Genomic DNA, 20,051 nt, shown 5'->3' on the forward strand with positions numbered 1-20,051 from the left:
GGTGCAAAAGTTCAGCCAAAAAGAACAGGCCTCGTATGAGGATCTGGGCTTATGCGTTATGCAAGAGTCTGTGCTCCCCGCTTTAGGGCCCAGACACAAGCTTTTGCATAATGCATAATACATAGTGCATAATGGAATCAACCAATCGAAATTCTTCTTTTCCATTGAATGAGAGGGAAGGAAAGCTTCTGATTAGTTGATTCGCTTATGCACTACGCGTTATGCGTTATGCGAAAGCTTGTGTCTGGACCCTTTCGCATGGGGCGTCGTCTACAATACACGGAGTAAGAAGTAAGAGTAAGAAATTGACCAATCATAGTCGATTATTCTTCTCACATTCGACTGTGATTGGTCAATTTCTTATTCTTACTTCTTACTCCGTGTATTGTAGATGGGCCTTAATCGACTATGATTGGTCAATTTCTTACTCTTACTTCTTACTCCGTGTATTGTAGACGAGCCTTCAAGCGCTGTGAGTGGCTCGTGTCCAATTGAGCCGTGTCCAACTGGGTGCCACCCCTTTATACATATGTTTATGCGGCTATGCAAGTTTATGTGGGGTGGCACCCAGTTGGACACGGCTCAATTGGACACAAGCCACTCACAGCACTTGAGACTACAAAGCTCCTAAGCTCCGGTCGCTGTGATTGGTGGTGTCCAATCGAGCCGTGGTCAATCGGGATCACCCCGTTTGTGTGGAATAGCCCTAAATTGTTCAACCCTGTGTGATAACAACAGCACGAGTTCTTATGAGATGCCTCTGGCACACCAACGCGATGTTCGTCGTGCGCGACACGCGATATCCAATGAGTGTACAGCTTTACCGATCTTCTCATTCTAAATATATACTCTCATTGGATATCGCGTGTCGCGCGCGACGAACATCGCGCTGGTGTGCCGGGGCCATAAAGCCTGATTTATATTGGCCGTAACCGTATGCCGTATGCCGTAATCTGTAAAAATTGACCGATCACCTTTGAGTATTCCCTTCTTACAATCGAATGGGAGGGGAATACTCGACAGTGATTAGTCAATTCTTACAGATTACGGCATACGGCATACGGCATACGGTAACGGCTAATATAAATCAGGCTTAACCCCGGATCTACAATAGATTTTTAAGTCTTAAGCCATAAGGAATTATTCTCCTCGTATTCGACTGTAGTTGGTCAATTTCTTATGGCTTAAATCTTAAAACACCTATTATAGATCCGGACTAAACGTTTTAAGCGGGGAGCACAGACTCTTGCATAACGCATAACACGTAATGCATAAGAATATGTACCAATCGAAGTTCTCCGTTTCTTTTCCTTCCATGTAATAGAGAACTCTGGTTGGTTCAATTTCTTATGCCTCATGTGTCATGCGTTAAGCAAGAATCTGTGCTCCCCGCTTTAGTCCGGATCTACAATAGGTGTTTTATGCCTTATGCCGTAAGAAACTGACCAATTACAGTCGAATCCGAGAAGAATAAACGACTGTGATTCGCCCATTTCTTATGGCTTAAGGCTTAAAATCCTATTGTAGATCCGGGGTTATCGACAATTGTCGCAATCGTTAACTAGCGATAGCCAATGAGTGACGCGCTTTCTTCCAAGATTCCAAAATTTACTGACCGTAAATTTTTGAACACAGCCTTAACGCCCGTCTAAAATACACGGAGTAAGAAGTAAGAGTAAGAAATTGACCAATCACAGTCGAATGTGAGAAGAATAATCGACTGTGATTGGTCAATTTCTTACTCTTACTTCTTACTCCGTGTATTGTAGACGACGCTTAAAAAAATACAAGTTTCTTTTGCGACCGTCGATTATATAGGAATTCTACTCTAATGTATTATCGATCGATTTCTTTCACAAATAAAATAAGGGGTGCGATGTGAATACACAGCTACATGACCGACGCAACGGGGTCGACCTTCACCGGCGTCGTTCACTCTACGGGAATTGTAGTATTCTAATAGACATAATCATCTCACGGCGTCGCGTCGCGGGAAGCGATCTACGCCTCGCAGCTCGCAGCAGCTCGGACTGTCAAAACTTGGCGTGGTCCGCCGGTAGGACGCGATCAGTTGCATTGATCGCCGCGAAATCACGAGTGCGGCAGCGTGTCGATGCCGTAAGCAGGTGTGCGTGTGCGAATTCACGCGGGAGTGTTGGCTGATAAAGATTTCTTTCCCCCTCGTTCGAGACATCGCGTCCCGAGTGTACCGAGACTTCCGAGGGTGGCGAGGTGGCCATATTGTTTAAATCACTACGCATTCACCACTCTCGCGTGCGGGTGGATTACGTGATCTTTGAATGTTCACCCCGAGACAATGCAGCAATATGTTTCTGAATAGAAAGAGGTGAGTGCACGAATGTTGTCTTTTGTGTCGCGGCGACGCATAAAAAGGGAGTTGCGTTTTAGGCGCGTCTCTCGTACACCCCTCCTCCCCACCCTGTGTTGTATTTACTTAAAATTAGACGAGTCTATTCGAGGTACTTTTCGGCGGTCTTGGCGGTGAGAGGAGATGGACAAGAAACCTTCCGAAGAGTTTGGAAGCCGGGATGACCGGCTCCACTTATTGCGCCTGCTTTGTCTTCTTTATTTTGAAACGCGGTGTTTTTGGCGGGAAAGGAGCACGCGGAGTCAGCCAAGTCAGCGACGCATTGATGGCCTCGCGATCGGCAGGTATTCGACTGTTCGTGGCCTTTCGTTCGCAGGCTCGTGATGCTTTCTGGTATCACGAAAGGTACGATACAGGTTTTCGCGTCATCGGCACGTTCGGCCTCGAAGAATCATAGAATGTCTCGCACATTTTAACCTCGCATGCATCCTGCAGGTACGTCCAGGCAGGTCGATTTTATTTCCTCTATTTTGCTGCGTGTCATGAGTACGAAGGAGAGTTGGGAGCGACAATAACATCTCCGCGCCTTGTCAAGGTGAATTCAATATTACTCGTCGAATATTATACTTCGGAAGCCTATTGTTATTGTTCTACTATGCGATTATCGTTGCGTCATTTGTTTTCTGGTAGAACGGACGCGATTCCTCGCCGGTCGCGATTCTCAATCTTCCGTATGTACAAAGCGTTTCCGAATGCATCGCGTCTGTCAATTTGTGCCTTTTTTATATTCGCGAGAACGAGTTTTTAGGTTTTGTTTATGAAGGGAAATTGAGACGACTGACTTTGTCAAGTTTTATTTATTTATTTACTTTTTGTTTTTTCGCAATTGAGCGTAAAAGTTAATTGGAGTTCGATCAAAGTCGTTTAAAAAATTTTTAATTTATCAATCTTAACGTCATTTTTTTGGATTTCTTAATTCAATTTTATTTCAGAGGAGAAAGGGGATCCTTTTTTTTATCAGTAGAATTAAGTGTTTCATTTAAATTATTCGGAGTTTAATTTTGAAGTCACCTTAAAATCTTTTATAAATAAACTGATCAACTTTAACATTCTCTCTTGGATTTCTTAGCTCAATTTTATTTCGGAGAAGAAAGGCAATCTTTTTTTTTATCAGAGCAATTAAGTGTTTTCGATCTGTTAATTGCATTTATTTATATTTGATTTATCATTTGTTAATTTTATTCATTCATGTTTAATTTAACATTTTGTCACATCGATAAATGAATGTTTTTAAAAATATTTTTGAAACAATTTTTTATAAGATTTTTAAACGTATTTTTTTATTTAGTATATTTTAGCATATTTTTTTATTTAGTTTTCTTATACAAATTTTGTTAATTATTACGATAACAATATTTTCCTAGAGAAAATAAACGACAAACCTGAAAATTTTAGGATTTTATTCTTAAATATTTCCAAACTAGTTTGTGATTGTCAGAAGTTTGCGCATTAAAGAACAAAACTGAATTTTGAAAAAGATAAATAAATCTAAAGGATAGCTACTTGAAATACAGAACTGTCCTTTACAATGTATAGCCATACTAATCACACACATCAAACTAAATATCCAGTTCAGAAAATTGATATGAGTTGTAATCGAAATTTCTTCTTTTGTATTTATTGTTATATATCATGTCATTTCAGTTATATGTTGTTTTTTAGATTTAAAAAATGCAATGTACTATTTCCGATCTCACTTGTTCTTTTCGCTGACATTTATTTTTATTTTATCCGCCCACATCGATCTCGTCTTTCTCATTCTTGTATCCGATAACCGAGAAAAGTATAGAATAACTTGCAAAAAGCACCGATAAAAAAGGATCGCCTTTCTCCTCCAAAATAAAATTGAGCCAAGAAATTGAAGAGATGACATTAAGGTTGATAGATTTATTCATTAAAGAGAGCCATTTTGTTCAACCACCAATTAACTTGAAATAATTATCGACAATTACTTAATTTCAACGTTAAAATCAAAGTTTATATAATTCATTTTTTGTGATCTGTTATTTTTTTTATGTGATAAACAATAAGAAATTAATAATTCCATTTATAATGAAAGAAAAATTGTTGGTATTTGTAACTATGATTACTAGACTGCGGAACTTTATGCAAAATACTTAACTGAATGTTTTGCATAAAATGCATATTTTGCAATTTTGTAAATTTACAGATGGCAATCTCAGTCTTTTTACTTCATCTTTTAATAACTCTTTAACGAACAACGATTGACTGCTAAAACTGTCTGATAGTTAATATTCAGTTAAGTATTTTGCATAAAGTTCCGCAGTCTAATGATTACACACGTTACTATTTTCTATTCATTTTTTGTCGCTTCACACTCCTTTAATATGTGGAGTATGCTTTCCTCCTCTACCAGGCATATTTTGGAACTCCTGTCTTCGATCTCTCTCCAGTACTGGCGTCCCTTCGTCCCACATCTGTAATCTGGCTATCAGACTTCTGTCTTTCCGCTTCCCTTTTCCTTCCAGAGATTTTGGTAATTTCTCTGTCATGCTTTTATAGTTGCAATTGTATCTAAGACTTATTTATCTTCACTCTCCTTTCTTCCTTCCCTTTATTCTCTATTTTCTTCACTAGGTCCTCAGGTATACTTCTATCTCCGTCCTCTCTTCCCAACCTCACGTGTTCCTTGCTCATCCCTGCTCTTTCCAACATTTTCCTTCTTTTCTCCTCCCAGTTGTCCTCTTCCTTTAATAGCCACTCCTTTTCTAAGTCCATTATGCATTCTTGTATCAGCTTCTTCTTTGCACTTATTTTTTCTTCGTATTTGATTGCTTTTCTAATCGCTTTCGTTTTTATTTTTCTTATTTTCATTCCTTTCGCTAGTATGTAGTTCGGTATTCTCCAATCCAATCCTAAAAAAAAAATCCACTTCACGTATTTTCTTTTTATTCTATCCAGTCTCCTATCCTCTAGCCAGCCCCACACCTCTGTTCCGTATAGCGCAATACTTTCCACCAGTGAATCGACCATCTTCTCTCTCTCTCTCTCTCTCTCTCTCTCTCTCTCTCTCCTTCTGAAATAATTTTTAAATAATCTCTCCAATGCTCCACGTCCTCTTCATTGCTACTATTGTTATCTTCATCCTTTCTCTAATGTGCTTTTCTGCCTCTCCATTTTTCTGCAGAGTATATCTCAAGTATTATATAAAATACATAGATTCACGAGGCATTAGGAGCCAGCGCTGGTACTAATTTGCGCAAAATATATTCAATGATAAAAATATATATAAATAAAATTTAATAATTTCTGGACGTTTCGGCTCGGTTTTGAGCCATCCTCAGCATATACATATATAAATAATTACCGGCCTGGAAACATTATATCGTTGTTAAATTGAATCGCAAAATACATATATTCTTCCTTCCAAATGCAAATTACGTGGACCACGTAGTGAGACACGACCATCCTCAACATTAATCGATGTTGTGACACTGCAATATTTTATTTCTTTGACTCCCTTTTCTCGTCATTTCCATGTTCTTTTCTTCATTCCGCCTCTTTCTTTCTCGAACATCATTACTTTCGATTTTTCCGGACTCAGTTTCTCCCCAAAAACTTTTTGAATTTCTTCTACATTTCCTTCAGCTCTGATTTTCTATCAGCCAGCAGCACCACGTCGTCAGTATACATAATTGAACACTTTTCAGTTTCTATTACAATGACTCCTGACTGTCCTCTTTCCATCTCCTCCAAGTTCGACACATGTTAAATAGAGTCAGATTTAAAGGACATCCCTATCTAAGATCTTTTTCCATCCAGAATTTTGTTACATATTTTAACCACATTTCTCGTTTCTTTATACGTCTCCATAATTCTCAGTCTCAGGTTCTCTTCTATATCCATCTTCTTCATTAACTCATTTAGCTTTCTTCTATCTACGTTGTCAAATGCCCGCTTTTAAATCAGCAAAGAAGGCGAATATCTTTCCCCCCTTTCTGCTCAGCTCTCTGTTAACTACATAATTTAACATATATACCGCACCCATTGTTCCTGTCTCCTTTCTAAACCTGAACTGCCCTTCCTTCAGCTTATCAGTTACTTCTTTCTCTAACCTTTCATTTAATGTTCGCGTAGATTTTGTTACGCCGTACCCATCAACGTGATTCCTCTGTAATTTTTTATCATATCTCTCTTTTTTACACGTTACTATATAATTATGATTATTATTGCTTTTTATCATATCTCTCCTTTTTACACGTTACTATATAATTATGATTATTATTGCTATAATATTAGTAATAATATAATTATATGTATATTTCTATCAATCAAATATATGTATACACTGAAAAAAAAATTAGCTAAATTTGAATAAATATTTCTTGAATAGTGCCAAGTAAACATTTATTTAGAACAAATAAATATTTGCTTAATAAAATATAATGATACTTAAATCAAATTAATGGTTCTTGTATCAAATAAATATATATTTACTAAATGTAAACATATATTTATTTGATACAAGAACCATTAATTTGATTTAAGTATCATTATATTTTATTGAGCAAATATTTATTTGTTCTAAATAAATGTTTACTTGGCACTATTCAAGAAATATTTACTCAGATTTAGCTAATTTTTTTTCAGTGTATAATTGACAACCGAAAATGACTATAATTATAGTTATACTATTAAAGTAACTGAAATTACTATAATTTATAGTAACATGTTATTACAAATATCAAAATTTTTTCTTTCATAGTATGTTTTGATAAACTATATACAGGTGTTATTTGATAAATTCCGATTAAATTAATTGGAATCTTTGGTCGAAATCATCCTTATCGTCCACAAGACGCAGAATATGTTTAATCCTGGTTCTACTTTAGTCGTAAGCCGATTGCAAACTTGTTGACAACTGAAACGTCAATTTCAAATTTGATGCTTCAAATTGATGGCTGTTGCACCAAGTTTGCAATCGACTTGCGACTAATGTAGAACCAGGGTTAAACGTATTTTGCGTTTTATGGATCGAGACGTCGACCTCGTAATGCCAATGGTGAGAACGAACGCGTTTTCGTATAGCAAGCAATTTAAAGCATTTTCAAAAGGAACGAGAGTTTGAAATATTCTTCTCGTGATATTTTTGCTATGTCAGAAACTGAAAAGTAATTTTCTCTCCAGAAAAACGTTTTGACATAGAAATGTTATTTCAATCGCGTTGAACATATTGTTTTATCGGTCATTGACTCAATATGTCAATAATAATCTACTACGTACACTTACAAGATTGCTAATAACAAGATAGCTAAATAATGTTTAATATACTCGTATAATGTTCAAAATGGAGATATATACCTGCAAAAAGTAAGGCGACAATAGTGCTATTACTACACTGAGAAAAAAAAGTTGCTGTTTCAAAAAAATATTAGTTAATTTAACTAAATGTAGCGGTCACAGGCTGTCAAGCAAATATTTGTTAATTCAACAAAACGTTTGTTAATTCAAACAAATAACATGTTTTAAATTACAATATTTTGTTAATCTAAATATATAAATATTTGAAGTAAATACTCATTACGAACTAAACGCATTTAGTCAAGTTAATAACTTTTTTTCTCAGTGTATGATATTTGAAAATAGAAGAATGTGTCATTTATTATATAAAATTGATAAAGTGCAAACAAAATATAACAAGTAGACCGCAAAATGGACAGAAACATAGAACAGTATAAATGGAAAGCTAATAATCTAATGTGTTCTTTGCTCCTTATTTCTTTTTATTTTTTTGCTTTTTTCCTTCTTTGCAACTATATTATCGACAATCATGTTTCTCGTCTCTTTCAAAATTTGTCACCTTTTATCTCGGGCGACAGAAATTGAAGAAACAAGATAAAAGGCGAAAAGGCAAGAGCTAAAAAGTAGTAAAAAGCAAGAAACAGAAAACAAAGAGCACATTGTAGACTAGCGTTAAAAATGTATGTAGGAAGATAATACAAGTATACTTGAATATTTCCGAGACAAACTTTCGAATCCGTGACTTTATTTGAAATTAAAATTAAAACACTAAAAATTAGAATTTAATCAATCATAATCTTAATTTTCGCCCCTTCAGATTCTGTGTACATTAAATTGAAAAACATCCATTGAATTATTTAATTCTGTCGACATCTGAGATCTGATGAACATAATAATGTATATATATGTTGGGAAAATAGTCAAAATTAAAAACAAATTGTTAAGTGTGAATTATACTTATTAAAATGCGCATAAATTGAATTAAAAAAGAAAATAATTTTAACATGGTTCTAATGAAATTAGGTCTGAAGGGATTAATCTGTTCTGATTCTGATTGGTTGAATTCTAATTTACAATTCGCAATCTCCAACGTGTAGTTTGCTACAGGCTTTCAAATCGATCACATCTCCATCCGTTTAATGCTTGGTAAACGTAAAGCTCTTGTTATACCATGCATTAGAGATTGAGGATTGAGAATTGGAGATCAGACTTTATCAATCAGAACGAAATGGATTAAAATTAAAATTATTTTATTGGCCGAATTGTAATCTCTAATCCGCAATCCTCATACTAAGTTTGGAAACTTCATCCAAGTTGTCCAAGTGTTATCTTATTCTTGTTTTACATCTAATGAACAATAAGGAATATAAAGATAGAATAATATTAAGGAACTTGAATAAAATTTTTGAATGCAGCCTTAATCTTGAATGCATAGCGTAACACGGGCTTAAAGTTCTGTCACGACGCTCTTTTATTTTCATCGCGCGGAAATATCTTTCGTCCCGAGATACATACTTTGCAAACAGAACGATTCCCTTCATCCTGGAACGCCACGCACGTCCCACTTATCAATATTAAGCTGCCCGTCGGGAGATAGGGTGACGTCAACGTCAACTCTCGGGTCCGAGTGTCCCGCATGGCAACATTGGCAACTGCCAGACGGGGACAAACGCAGACAAATGTGTACATCCACGCGTGCATCTCTTGCCAGTCTCTCTTCGTGATCGCGAACACGCTGCACACGCCCCTTTGTGTTTTGTGCCCAGGTCGTACCTCTTGCACCTCCCACGTCCCTCTTTTCTCGTCCCTTACTCTTCCTGTTTGACGCTCGTTTCGCGCCATTTATTCGCGTAGGAAGATCTCTTCTCTCATCCTCCTGTCCTTTTCATCATGCAATTTAACGTCTCCACGTGTGCGTCTCTATAAGAGACATTTCTCGACCAACTCCGATTAACTTAATCAGCACTATTTTATTAAGTAATATTAAAATTATTTAATAGAATTATATTCAGTATATCGAAAGATTAAAAACAATGAACTGTATATTAGAGACGTTTTAAATAATTCTGCCCATCGAGTTAATCGTCGATTAAAGTTAATCGGAGTCGAAATGGCCCTATGGCCCGTTTCTACTAATATAGTTTAATTTTAATCTTGGTTTAACTAACTCTTCATCTTTTTTCAGTTCTGAGAATTAGTAAAAGATAAAGAGTAAGTTGAACTGAGATTAAAGTTAATCTACACTGATAGAAACGGGTCTATGTGTTTCAATATGATTTTTAATCAAATATATGTAAAACAATTATGATATGAATTTGAACTCTGATGAGAATGAATCTAATTAAATAGAGAAATCTTATGTTCGATCAAAACAAATCTTAGTGGTTAAATATTTCGGTGAATTTATATACATATCTGATTCTGCAAACCGCACGTTGAAATCTTTTTCGGTCTTGAAATGCAATCATGAGTAGAGCCAGAGCCAGAGTAGTAATAAAGACAAGCAATTTAATAATTTTTAGATGCTATAGTAAATTTGGCTTTTTACGAGGGATGGTTGTCACCATAAAAGCAAAATTACTTGTAATTAATTATGATTATTTACGAAAAGTTACAAAAATCTAAAGCTCCAAATCCAGATTAACTGGAAAAGAAAAACTATCGGATGGATTAAAAATGGCACAGCCGCGATTCTAGTATTAATAGATCATGATTTATATTTGGAAATTGTTAACAAATATAGGGTAACTCCGGTATATACGCCGCACCTATCAAAAACTTAATTTATTAAGTATTATTTACTATGTTTAAAATAAACGAACTATATCAGTAAAAACTTTGTACTGTCTACTACTATGAACAAAATATTAGAAATCCGAAATATTTAGTTTTCGTATTAAAAAATAAACTTTTTGAAATATTTTGCATTTTTGCTATATATAGATAATGGGTGGGATATATGGAAAAAATGCAAGGGTTTCAACAAACTAAACAAAGAGAGAATACGAAAGCAAAGCACTTGTATTTTGTTATACAACTTGCTTTACTATTCCTCTACACGTATGTATCACGAAATAACCACTAGGTTTTTTACACGCCTTACAGTAATCATTTTATGTAGATTATAATTTATGATGATGCTACCTCGGCTACTTGTTACATACACAGTGACAAATCGATTCAACTCACAATAATTTCATTAATATTAACGGTAAGAAACTGAAATCAAAACACAATACCAATATAACATAAAGGCATGTAACAAAGTAGTTGCAAGAAAATTACCCCCACTCCTTCTATTTTTTCTGACTTCCGCGGCGTAAATCCCAGCGCGGCGTATATACCGGAGTTACCCTACATTATTCGCAATAAGATTTGTACATAATAAAAATAAGACGTCTACAATGGACAGATCGATAAAATTGTCTAGCAGAATGACTCTCATCGGAGATCCACATCCATACGCATCCACGCAGGAATGCTCGGCGAGATTGACCTCTCGGTGTCCCTGGCGATGTTGATGCCGTTGATGGTCATCTTGTGTGTGCGCGCGCGCGCGCGCGGAAACAAACGGGAGACAGCTGCCCCGTTCACAGGAACAGAGGCGGACGAGCGGCGACGAACCCTCCCAGTTTGTTCGGCCCCCGTCTCTTTCACCCGTCGCGCGGATGCGCCGCTATTCAGCACACGGCGTGTTCAAGAGCGCGCTGAGCAGGGATCAACACCCGGCAACGCGACGCGATGCGCCGCGCTTTGCGTCATATGTAGATCTTTAATGCGCCGTGGCCGATCTCGTATACACCGAGAGAAATGTTTTGGTGCATAACCATTTATTTTGTTGCTATATGACTAACAGAAACTTTTTTACTTTTTTATTTAAGTGAAAAATATAAAAAAGCCCGTCAGAGCCAACATCGGTTGTTCGGATGCACAGAAAGCTCTTTATTTTCGTGTGAATGTATAAACAAAACGAATCAAATAAACGTTTTGACCCTTCAATTCGGGTCCTTATCAATATAAAATCTAAATCGAAATTATATAAGTAACGCAAATTCCACGATGGTGATTCCCGACAATATAGCTCGTTTTTCTTTATCCAAATGCCAACTTAGCTATGTAATGAATAGCCACATGATTATCAGAAATATTAACTTATACACACACACAATAATAATATAAAAACTTACATAAAGTAAAACCGAAGTCATATACATTGCGTCAATAAGTAGAATCACATCGCTCATCAGATTGTCAGATTTGCTATGTAGTCATTCAAAAGAAAAACGAAAAAATTAGAGAATTATTAAAATCATTTGTCTGAATTTTAGTTTTATTAACTTACATGTAAGCATTTTTCGCGACTCGACGTAAAGATTTTGTGGTGTCGACAGTTAAAGATGAAATGAGAGTCAATAAAAGTCGAAACATTTATTTAATTCGTTTTGTTACATTCACACGAAAATAAAGTTTTCTGTGCATCCGAACAACCGATGTTGGCTCTGATAGGCTTTTTTATATTTTTATTACTGATTGATTCTTTCGAGCTTCATTTTATATATTGGTTTTTTATTTAAAAAAATTTTATTTTACAATCACACCTGGAGTGTTTCTACGCTCTAATTAAAGGTCGTTGTTATTAAATACAATAGATACATATTTTATATATATATATATATATAAATTTATTATTAGTATTATAATATAATTTAGCGTCATTACACGTGCGTGTGTGGATTTATTTTCAGTATCTTCCTTAAAAAGTAAGAAATAAAAAAAATAAGGATGAATTCTCGATCAGTAAAGAAAACTACTAGACCGAACTTTGTGTTCTCGTTGTTGAAGTATAAATATTACTTTAGATAACTGTTCTCGGTCATATGTATCTAAAATGAAAGATAATTCAGTAGGAAATGAAGGCTGAGGACGTGGTATCATAACATAGCAGCATTGACATTATTCTATTTAGCATCTATATTTATCATCCGCTATAATATTTGAGTAATGTCATGTACCTACTATTTACGTACTTGACTTTGTTGGTTTATTCTGATCGGAATCTTTCTGTGCTAATACACAACTTTCGATGTCTATAATTCCAAAAGAATTGCATTTGCAGGTTCATGTTTATGTGGCTCATATTCTTCCGCTATGATTAGTAAAATACGTAGTAAAGTTCAGTTTCTTCTTTTTGTTTTCACCGTATAGTTTTTATTTTACGAATAAATCTTTATTTTATTACTGAAAATATTACTTGAAATTTTTTACCGAGAGTCTTGAACGCTGTAATCTTGTACGGTTTTGTACCGATGAGCAAAGTCCCGTTTCGGTGCTTTGACCGAACTTCACCGCCGTAATAAACCTCGATGATTTGGGGATGCATTGGACATTAATGCCTTCGAAATTACGGGGTTACTGCTTGCATGCGTACGTGTACCTTTGTCTACAGATTGGTTAGAGATAATCAAATTCGAAGAGTCGCAAACATTCGACCCCATACGTAAGGGAGACCAAGAATAATGATACGAGAAAAAGAAAAAGGAGAACTTATTCGTGAAAAAAGTATTCAACTAATAATTAAATTGTTCATACAAAATAGTAACTGCATTTGTATAGGTATATTTGCTACATATACATATATTGCAAGTACCATTTACTGTTCATATCTCTAAAAAACGAGCGTCAAGCAGTTGCACAACCATTTTCGAAAAAAAGAGTTCCGGGTATGTATTAGGTGTTAAACTTAATTCCTACCGTTTTTCGTCTTCAAAATTGATCTGTTTCGAAGGGAAATACCTTAATCAAAGTATTATTAATTAGTAATAAAGTAGAAAATGGAGGAAATTTCTTTGATTAAGGTATTTATTCATCTTCCCTTCGAAACAAATCAATTTTGGAGACGAAAAACGGCAGGAATTAAGTTTAACACCTAATAGAATTTGAGAAAAGCAGGGTTGGTAAAGATTAATGTCTTTTTTTATGAATAAAACATTATGTTTCTTCTTAAATATGTTTTTAACGCTTTAAACAGTATTATAAAAAACACGTTTAAAACATATTAAAAACATCAATTAAGCATGTTTTAAACTGTTTAAAACACGTTTAAAACATGTTTTTTACCAACCCTGGAGAAAAGCCCTCGAAATTCGAAATTCCTCGAAAAAATAACAGGTGATTCGTAAAAAGCGCATGTACACAATACCAGACGTTCGTCCGTTATCCGTGAAGTTCTCGAGATCCATCTTTTTTGTCGAGCAAGAGCGGCCGCTGGCGGTTCTCAGCTGTGTAATCTTGAGCTGGACCGCCACACACGGCTCGACTCTCTTCTTTTTATCCGAATTGAGAACCCGGAAGGCGCCTGCCGCGTTCTTCGCTGAGGAAAACCTGTCCGTGTCACGTAGCGACCTGCATCCGCCGACGTATCAGCACGGCCGTGTAGTGCCGTGTACCTGTGCGCAACCCGCGGCATTGCTTCTTCCTTCTACTTCGCGATGTCTTCTCTCTCTTCATCATTTCTTCTCGGAATCAGCCGTCGCGGAGAATGCTGCCTGGACGCGCTTCGTTCTCGCGGCTGCATACATACATCGCGCAGGAAGTTCTTTCTTCCAGATTTTGCATATTCTTTCAACTTCGACATATGCCGCTCTCAATTTCGAAGCGGGTTCCCTCGGCTTCGGAACGAGTCACGCGATGTCGCCTTCTTTTCGAGATGTCTTTCTCTGCCTCTCTTTTTTTCTGTGCCTTTCTCAACTTCTACATTTTTTTATTATTACGTTAATACACGAATTTCATAGGTATTTAATAGTTATATACAAGCGAACATATCTTGGCAAAACTGTTGCCTTTTATACCTAAACTCTGAGCAGAATCGTGTAAAGTTCGTAATATGATCTTGTAAGACTTGCAAATGCTTATAAGTTTATGTAATGTAAAACTTACAAGTGCTTATAACTTTATGCAATGTAAAAACTTACAAGTACTTATAACTTTATGTAATATCTTTATAGCTTCTTAATAACTGTATAGATTTACGAGAAATGATAGACCTTTATGAACGATCGTACGTCTTACGGTATATAAGCAGGTTTATAAAGTTAGAACACCAGTCATAAGTTCTTATACTCTCTAAATTTCTTGAAGCGGAATCTTATTCCAAAAAAAATAATGAAAATCTGTCACTCTTTTTTAATAATGGCAGTATTTTAACTCTTTTGGAGTAAGATTTCACTCCAAGAAATTTAGAGAATAAGTATGCTATTCTGAGCAGAATCGCAAGGCTCGTAACTTGTTCTCATAGTTACAAGTCTTACGATTTTGCTGTATAGAATTGACTAGGGATGTGCGAAAGAGCACAGATTTTCGATATTTTATATATATCGATCTGTTCTATTTCCCAAGTCCTGAACTGGTGTACACTGGTGCAATAAGTTAGAGTGAAACAGATATAGTTTATTTTACTTTAAATGGATGCTAGAGTGTCCTGTTTCACCAATGAAGTATGATTAATTTTCGTCGACTCGTTTCTCTTAGTTGCACTTACGGATTGAAAAATCCTTCTCCACAATTAAAGTATTGACAACAACACTGCCAGTTACAATTTAATACGAAAAATGAAATAAAATTAAAAATTGTAGTTTTGTCACCGGCTCCTGCAGGGGGTGATCCCGATTGATCACGGCTCGATTGGACACCACCAATCACAGCGACCGGTGCTTAGGAGCTTTGTAGTCTCAAGCGCTGTGAGTGGCTCGTGTCCAATTGAGTCGTATCCAACTGGGTGCCACCCCTCCTGCAGTCAACTCGTCACAATGTGTGCTGCATATAAGAGAGAGTTTCAGATTTTACCCGTTTAAAATAAGTAGCCAGCAGCCTACAGAAAACCTCGAACAACAATACTATGCCTGTAGAAATGAGTTAGGAGCTTTAGTATAAGAGAAAAGAGTCACCAATTTCGTTTGTATGCTACGAATAAAATTGATGTGAAGCCATGAAACCGAGCAGTATTTTAGTTGATCTCTTTCTAAGAGATGGCGTTGCAATATGTTAGATAAGGACAAATGAATGCGTTTGAGCGAGACACAACGATATATAATAAGTATAAGAATGAAAGATGTCACTATTATCAAATTTGGAATTTAAAAAAGTCTACTATATCGACTTTGATCAAGTTCAGCCGTCGATCCAGCATCCCCTTAACTTATTGCACTAGTTCAGAACTAGTTTAGAACTGTTCGAAAAAAAAACCCGATATGAGTCAAAATACGCAATACCAATATGGCGATATACTGATTAGAAATGATTCGATACGAAATATCGAGAATCTTATGTTTCTCCACACACATCCTTATCTTTCGCCTCTAATTTTCTTACTTCTTTAGCTGTGTGTTCCAAAATTTTTTATCAGTACTGAAAATCTATAGTGCACGTAATATAAATTATAGCCTTTCAATGCTGATAGGCTAATAGTGAATTTTGGAAACAGTCTTTATATCAAATCAATTGATAGCTAAGTTCTAGATCTAATAACGGAAACTCAAGGAAACTCAAAGTTTCTATGTAAATATGGAATATCAAAAAAAGTAACGATGCGATATTTTAAAATATCGAATCATAATATCCCTAGAATTGACATTCCTAGAATTTACTCATTAGTTTCTTATTAGTTTTTATTACTTTCAAAGAATCCTTTTATGAGTCAATTAAATTTATTACTATATTTTTGCTGATAAATCGTAAACCATTCAAGTTATAAGAAAAAAAGCTTTCAAGAAAAAATAGAACTTCTGTTAGAGAGTCGTCTTATTATTATATTTATATGTTTGATTTAATGTCTGGAGAAGAAAAGAAGTTTGAACTCGTCGAAAAAGCATTCCAGCACATTTCTCATCCTTGATATTCGAAGCATGATCTGTAACAAGATCCTCAATGATTTTGCGCCATCGATTCCCAATTCCTTTGCCATGGTTCGTCAAGGAATCAATCGGTTCCCAGAACACGACGGCGTGATACCGCCGAGATCTTGCGGCTTATTCTTGAGTCCGCAGCCCTTCCTCTCATTTCCTCGTCTTTCTCACGTTTCTCTTCCTTGTCAGTGTTGCCGCAATCTCCTCTTTCTCTCTTTTTCTCTTCCTTTCAATTCTCCTTCTTCTCATCTTTCTTCGCGTCCTCTTTTCTCTTATTTTTCTCGCTGTACCTCCTTGTGAGTTAACCGACTTAAAGTCCCATTTACACTGCAGTAAGTTACATAAAAATTTAGAAACGTCCTGGCATTTTAACAATGGCAGAGTAGAATGATGTTATTTAATAGAAAATAAATCACATTTGCTATAAAAAATTATATTTTTATTGATTTTATACTATTTATATCTATTACTTTTCCATTATATTTTTTGTGTTTCTATGACCTTCGGCTCTGTTATTTCTACATCAAGGCACTCATGAGCGATAGTGTGGGTGTAGCTTAAAGCGTACTTCGTGAGTTTCAAGGTACACACTGCTATTAAAATATATTCCTACAAACAAAACGCTCTTTTTCGAGAGTGGGGCTTGTCGAGAAAAAATCACATCATGCGCAAAATAAATATATCATATTTAAACATTGTCTGAGTGTGTGTGTGCGCGCGTGCGTGCGTGTGTGCGTGCGTGCGTGCGTGCATATTTTCTCCATATAATAAAATATTATCTACAAAATATCTTTTCAAAATTCGATGGTAATTGGAACCCTGCTGCAAATTCCCATGGGTTTTTTTATGAGTTCCTAGAGAGGATTATAAGATTCTGTAGGAGCTTGTGTAGTTACCTATAAAATTAGTGCAGCGTGCATAGGTATACATAGAACATTCATAGGAATGCAAATAGGATAATAGATACCCACAGGAATGTGGACAGATGCCTCATGAGAACTAAAAGGTTTATAGGATATTAGTTTGACATATAATTATGTAGGCGTACATAAGACAAAGGAGAGGTACCTCATGGGGACTGAAAATGCCTATAGGCTACCATAGGATGACATCTCCTCTGTTCTATGTGCACTTACATGTTCGTATATCAAAGTGTAGTTTGACTTTTAATTCTCATGAGGCATCTATGGATACCTATATCAACTTGAGAGAATAATTCGTAACTTCCAAAAACTGGGAGCCACGACAATAGTTAATAAACGAGCTACGTTTCATGTCGGGTGAAAAAAAATCTTGACTGCCATAAGGAAAATATATACTCATGACTTTTTTGAGTCATCAAACACACTTTGTTTATCATGTGACCTTCAGTTTTTGGAGTTATGGAAAAATTATCTTAGATTTTCACGTGGAATTAATTACATCAGTCGGTTGTTATAGTATTTTGTGTATACGCTCTAATATGTATAGGACTATATACAGGGTGTGTCAGAATATTTGTGACTATTTGGGTACTATACAAGGTATCTCAAAATATTTTGAACTATTTTTGTATGCAGATAGAGAGGATTAAACTGAACCGAAAGGTTTTCTATTATTTTGCAATTTTTGCAATTAATAATTATTACCCAATGAGCAGAATGTCTAAAATCAACTAATGAGACAACTTTAAGATATCTGTAAGAGTTCTTTGAAAAACATCTTTAAAATATGTCATAAAGAACTCTGAAAAATATCTTAAAGTTGTCTTATACGTCGATTTTATCCACTTATTCGGTAATCTTTAGAAACTAACTATTGTGAAAATTGCAAAATGATACAGGACTTTTCGACTCAGTTTAGTTTACTTTATCTGTACACGAAGATAGTCCCAAATACGGGACATTCTGTACATCATTTAGGTTCGATTGCAACAACGTGCACATCATTCTTTTTCCCATGCCATTCTATAGGAGCCTCTTTTCATGGACTGATGCCATAGGTCCCTATGTAAAACCTTGTAGAAAAATGTCCTATGTTATCTTATATATACATGCTGTGTAAATCCAATAAGTACTTATACAAGCTCCTACAGAATCTTATAATCCTCTACAGGAATCCATGAAAAAGCCCAATAAGCCCAAAATAAAAGGGAATTCACAGCAAGATAGGAGCCTCCTCCTTTGAGGACCTGTCGAATTTGCCATGGATTAGGCAAACTCAAAGAAAAATTCCCAGGCATTCATCAGGAATTTGCAATAGGGAAGTGATGGCAATTCTCGAGTTGTATTGAGTGCAAGAGAGACTTTAATGTTATTACGTATACAAGTAGAGTTATAACACGATCTTTCCGCGTAATTATTGAAAAATTCATTTAATAGTTTACGATTTAATGTTATAGAAACTTTCGCATTTTAAGATAAATTGACTTTAAATTTAATTATATCGTGAGACCCTTAATGTTTTATTCTCGTAAGACTTTGTTGTTATGTAAGTGGAGTTATATATTATAACACGCCTTTTCTGTAAATTATGAAAAATCCATTTGACACTTTATGATTTAATTCTAACAAAAAATGGCGCTTTAAACATTCAAGCAAATTTTCAATTGTTAATTATTCTGCTTCAAATTCGGACATGTACTGATATATAAAGAAAGTAAAAAAACGTTTCGGGTTACACCACTGTAAAATCGTGTTCTTGAATGTTGAAAAAATATACCAGAACTTTTTCAAATTTTTTTAAAGCTCAAAACCCTTGATAATACAATTAGGCATTAGTGACTCGGTTGGACTAGAGACAAGATTGCCACAAGTCAGGGAAGTCAGGGAAGTCATGGAAAAGTCAGGGAATTTAGCAAAATTTTCTGGAAAAATAAATGGCTGTAAAGAAGTTTAAAATATGTGTACATCATAGCCACAGAATTTTAGTTACGCGTTCTCATGTGCTCTCACGGCTTGCGCTACTACTGACTTAATAGGCTTTCTAATGCTCTACAATTGTTTTCCGCAAGAAATTGGTTTATTAGTCAGACCTGTGATAAAATTGAGAAAGAATTTAATGTTCTTTATCACAAGAAAGAAGTAATTGATTTATGCAAGCAATTTGTTAGGGAAAATCGAAGAATTGATCATTTCTGAAAAGACTTGCTTGAAGGTCAAGATAATTTCCAGAATTTTTATGTCTTTGTGAAAAAGATCCTTATTTTTAGTCATGGTCAAGCATTTGTGGAAAAAAGATTTTCAATAAACAAGGAATGTATTGTTGAAAATCAACTATCTAGATTTCTAATATCTCAAAGACAAGTTTATGATGTCCTTAAGGCTGCTGGTGGTCTCACTAAACTTATAATAGATAAAAAGATTATTTTATCTTACCGAAATGTGAGGGATATGTACGAGGGGCACTACTTATATTTTGAGCCTTAGCAACACTGAGTGTTTTCAGGTGCCATCGGACGTTTCCACTAGAAAGTTTGACATTTTTGACCATAACTTTCTTCAGAACGTTTTGTTATTTGA

At 35.4% G+C, this 20,051-nt stretch overlaps 1 protein-coding gene across 1 annotated transcript in view; it reads left to right on the forward strand.

The window, feature by feature from the left end:
* The first annotated feature begins 2,017 nt into the window (after positions 1-2,017).
* Myb (proto-oncogene like protein Myb) overlaps positions 2,018-20,051 on the forward strand; it is a 49,120-nt gene continuing 31,086 nt past the window's right edge. The window contains exon 1 of the mRNA XM_018514541.1: positions 2,018-2,347. Coding sequence (XP_018370043.1) covers positions 2,301-2,347 — 47 coding nt within the window. The 5' untranslated portion in view covers positions 2,018-2,300. The remainder of the gene's footprint in view (positions 2,348-20,051) is intronic.

This window comes from Trachymyrmex cornetzi, unplaced genomic scaffold (assembly GCF_001594075.2).
Source record: "Trachymyrmex cornetzi isolate Tcor2-1 unplaced genomic scaffold, Tcor1.1 scaffold509, whole genome shotgun sequence".
NCBI lineage: Eukaryota > Metazoa > Arthropoda > Insecta > Hymenoptera > Formicidae > Trachymyrmex > Trachymyrmex cornetzi.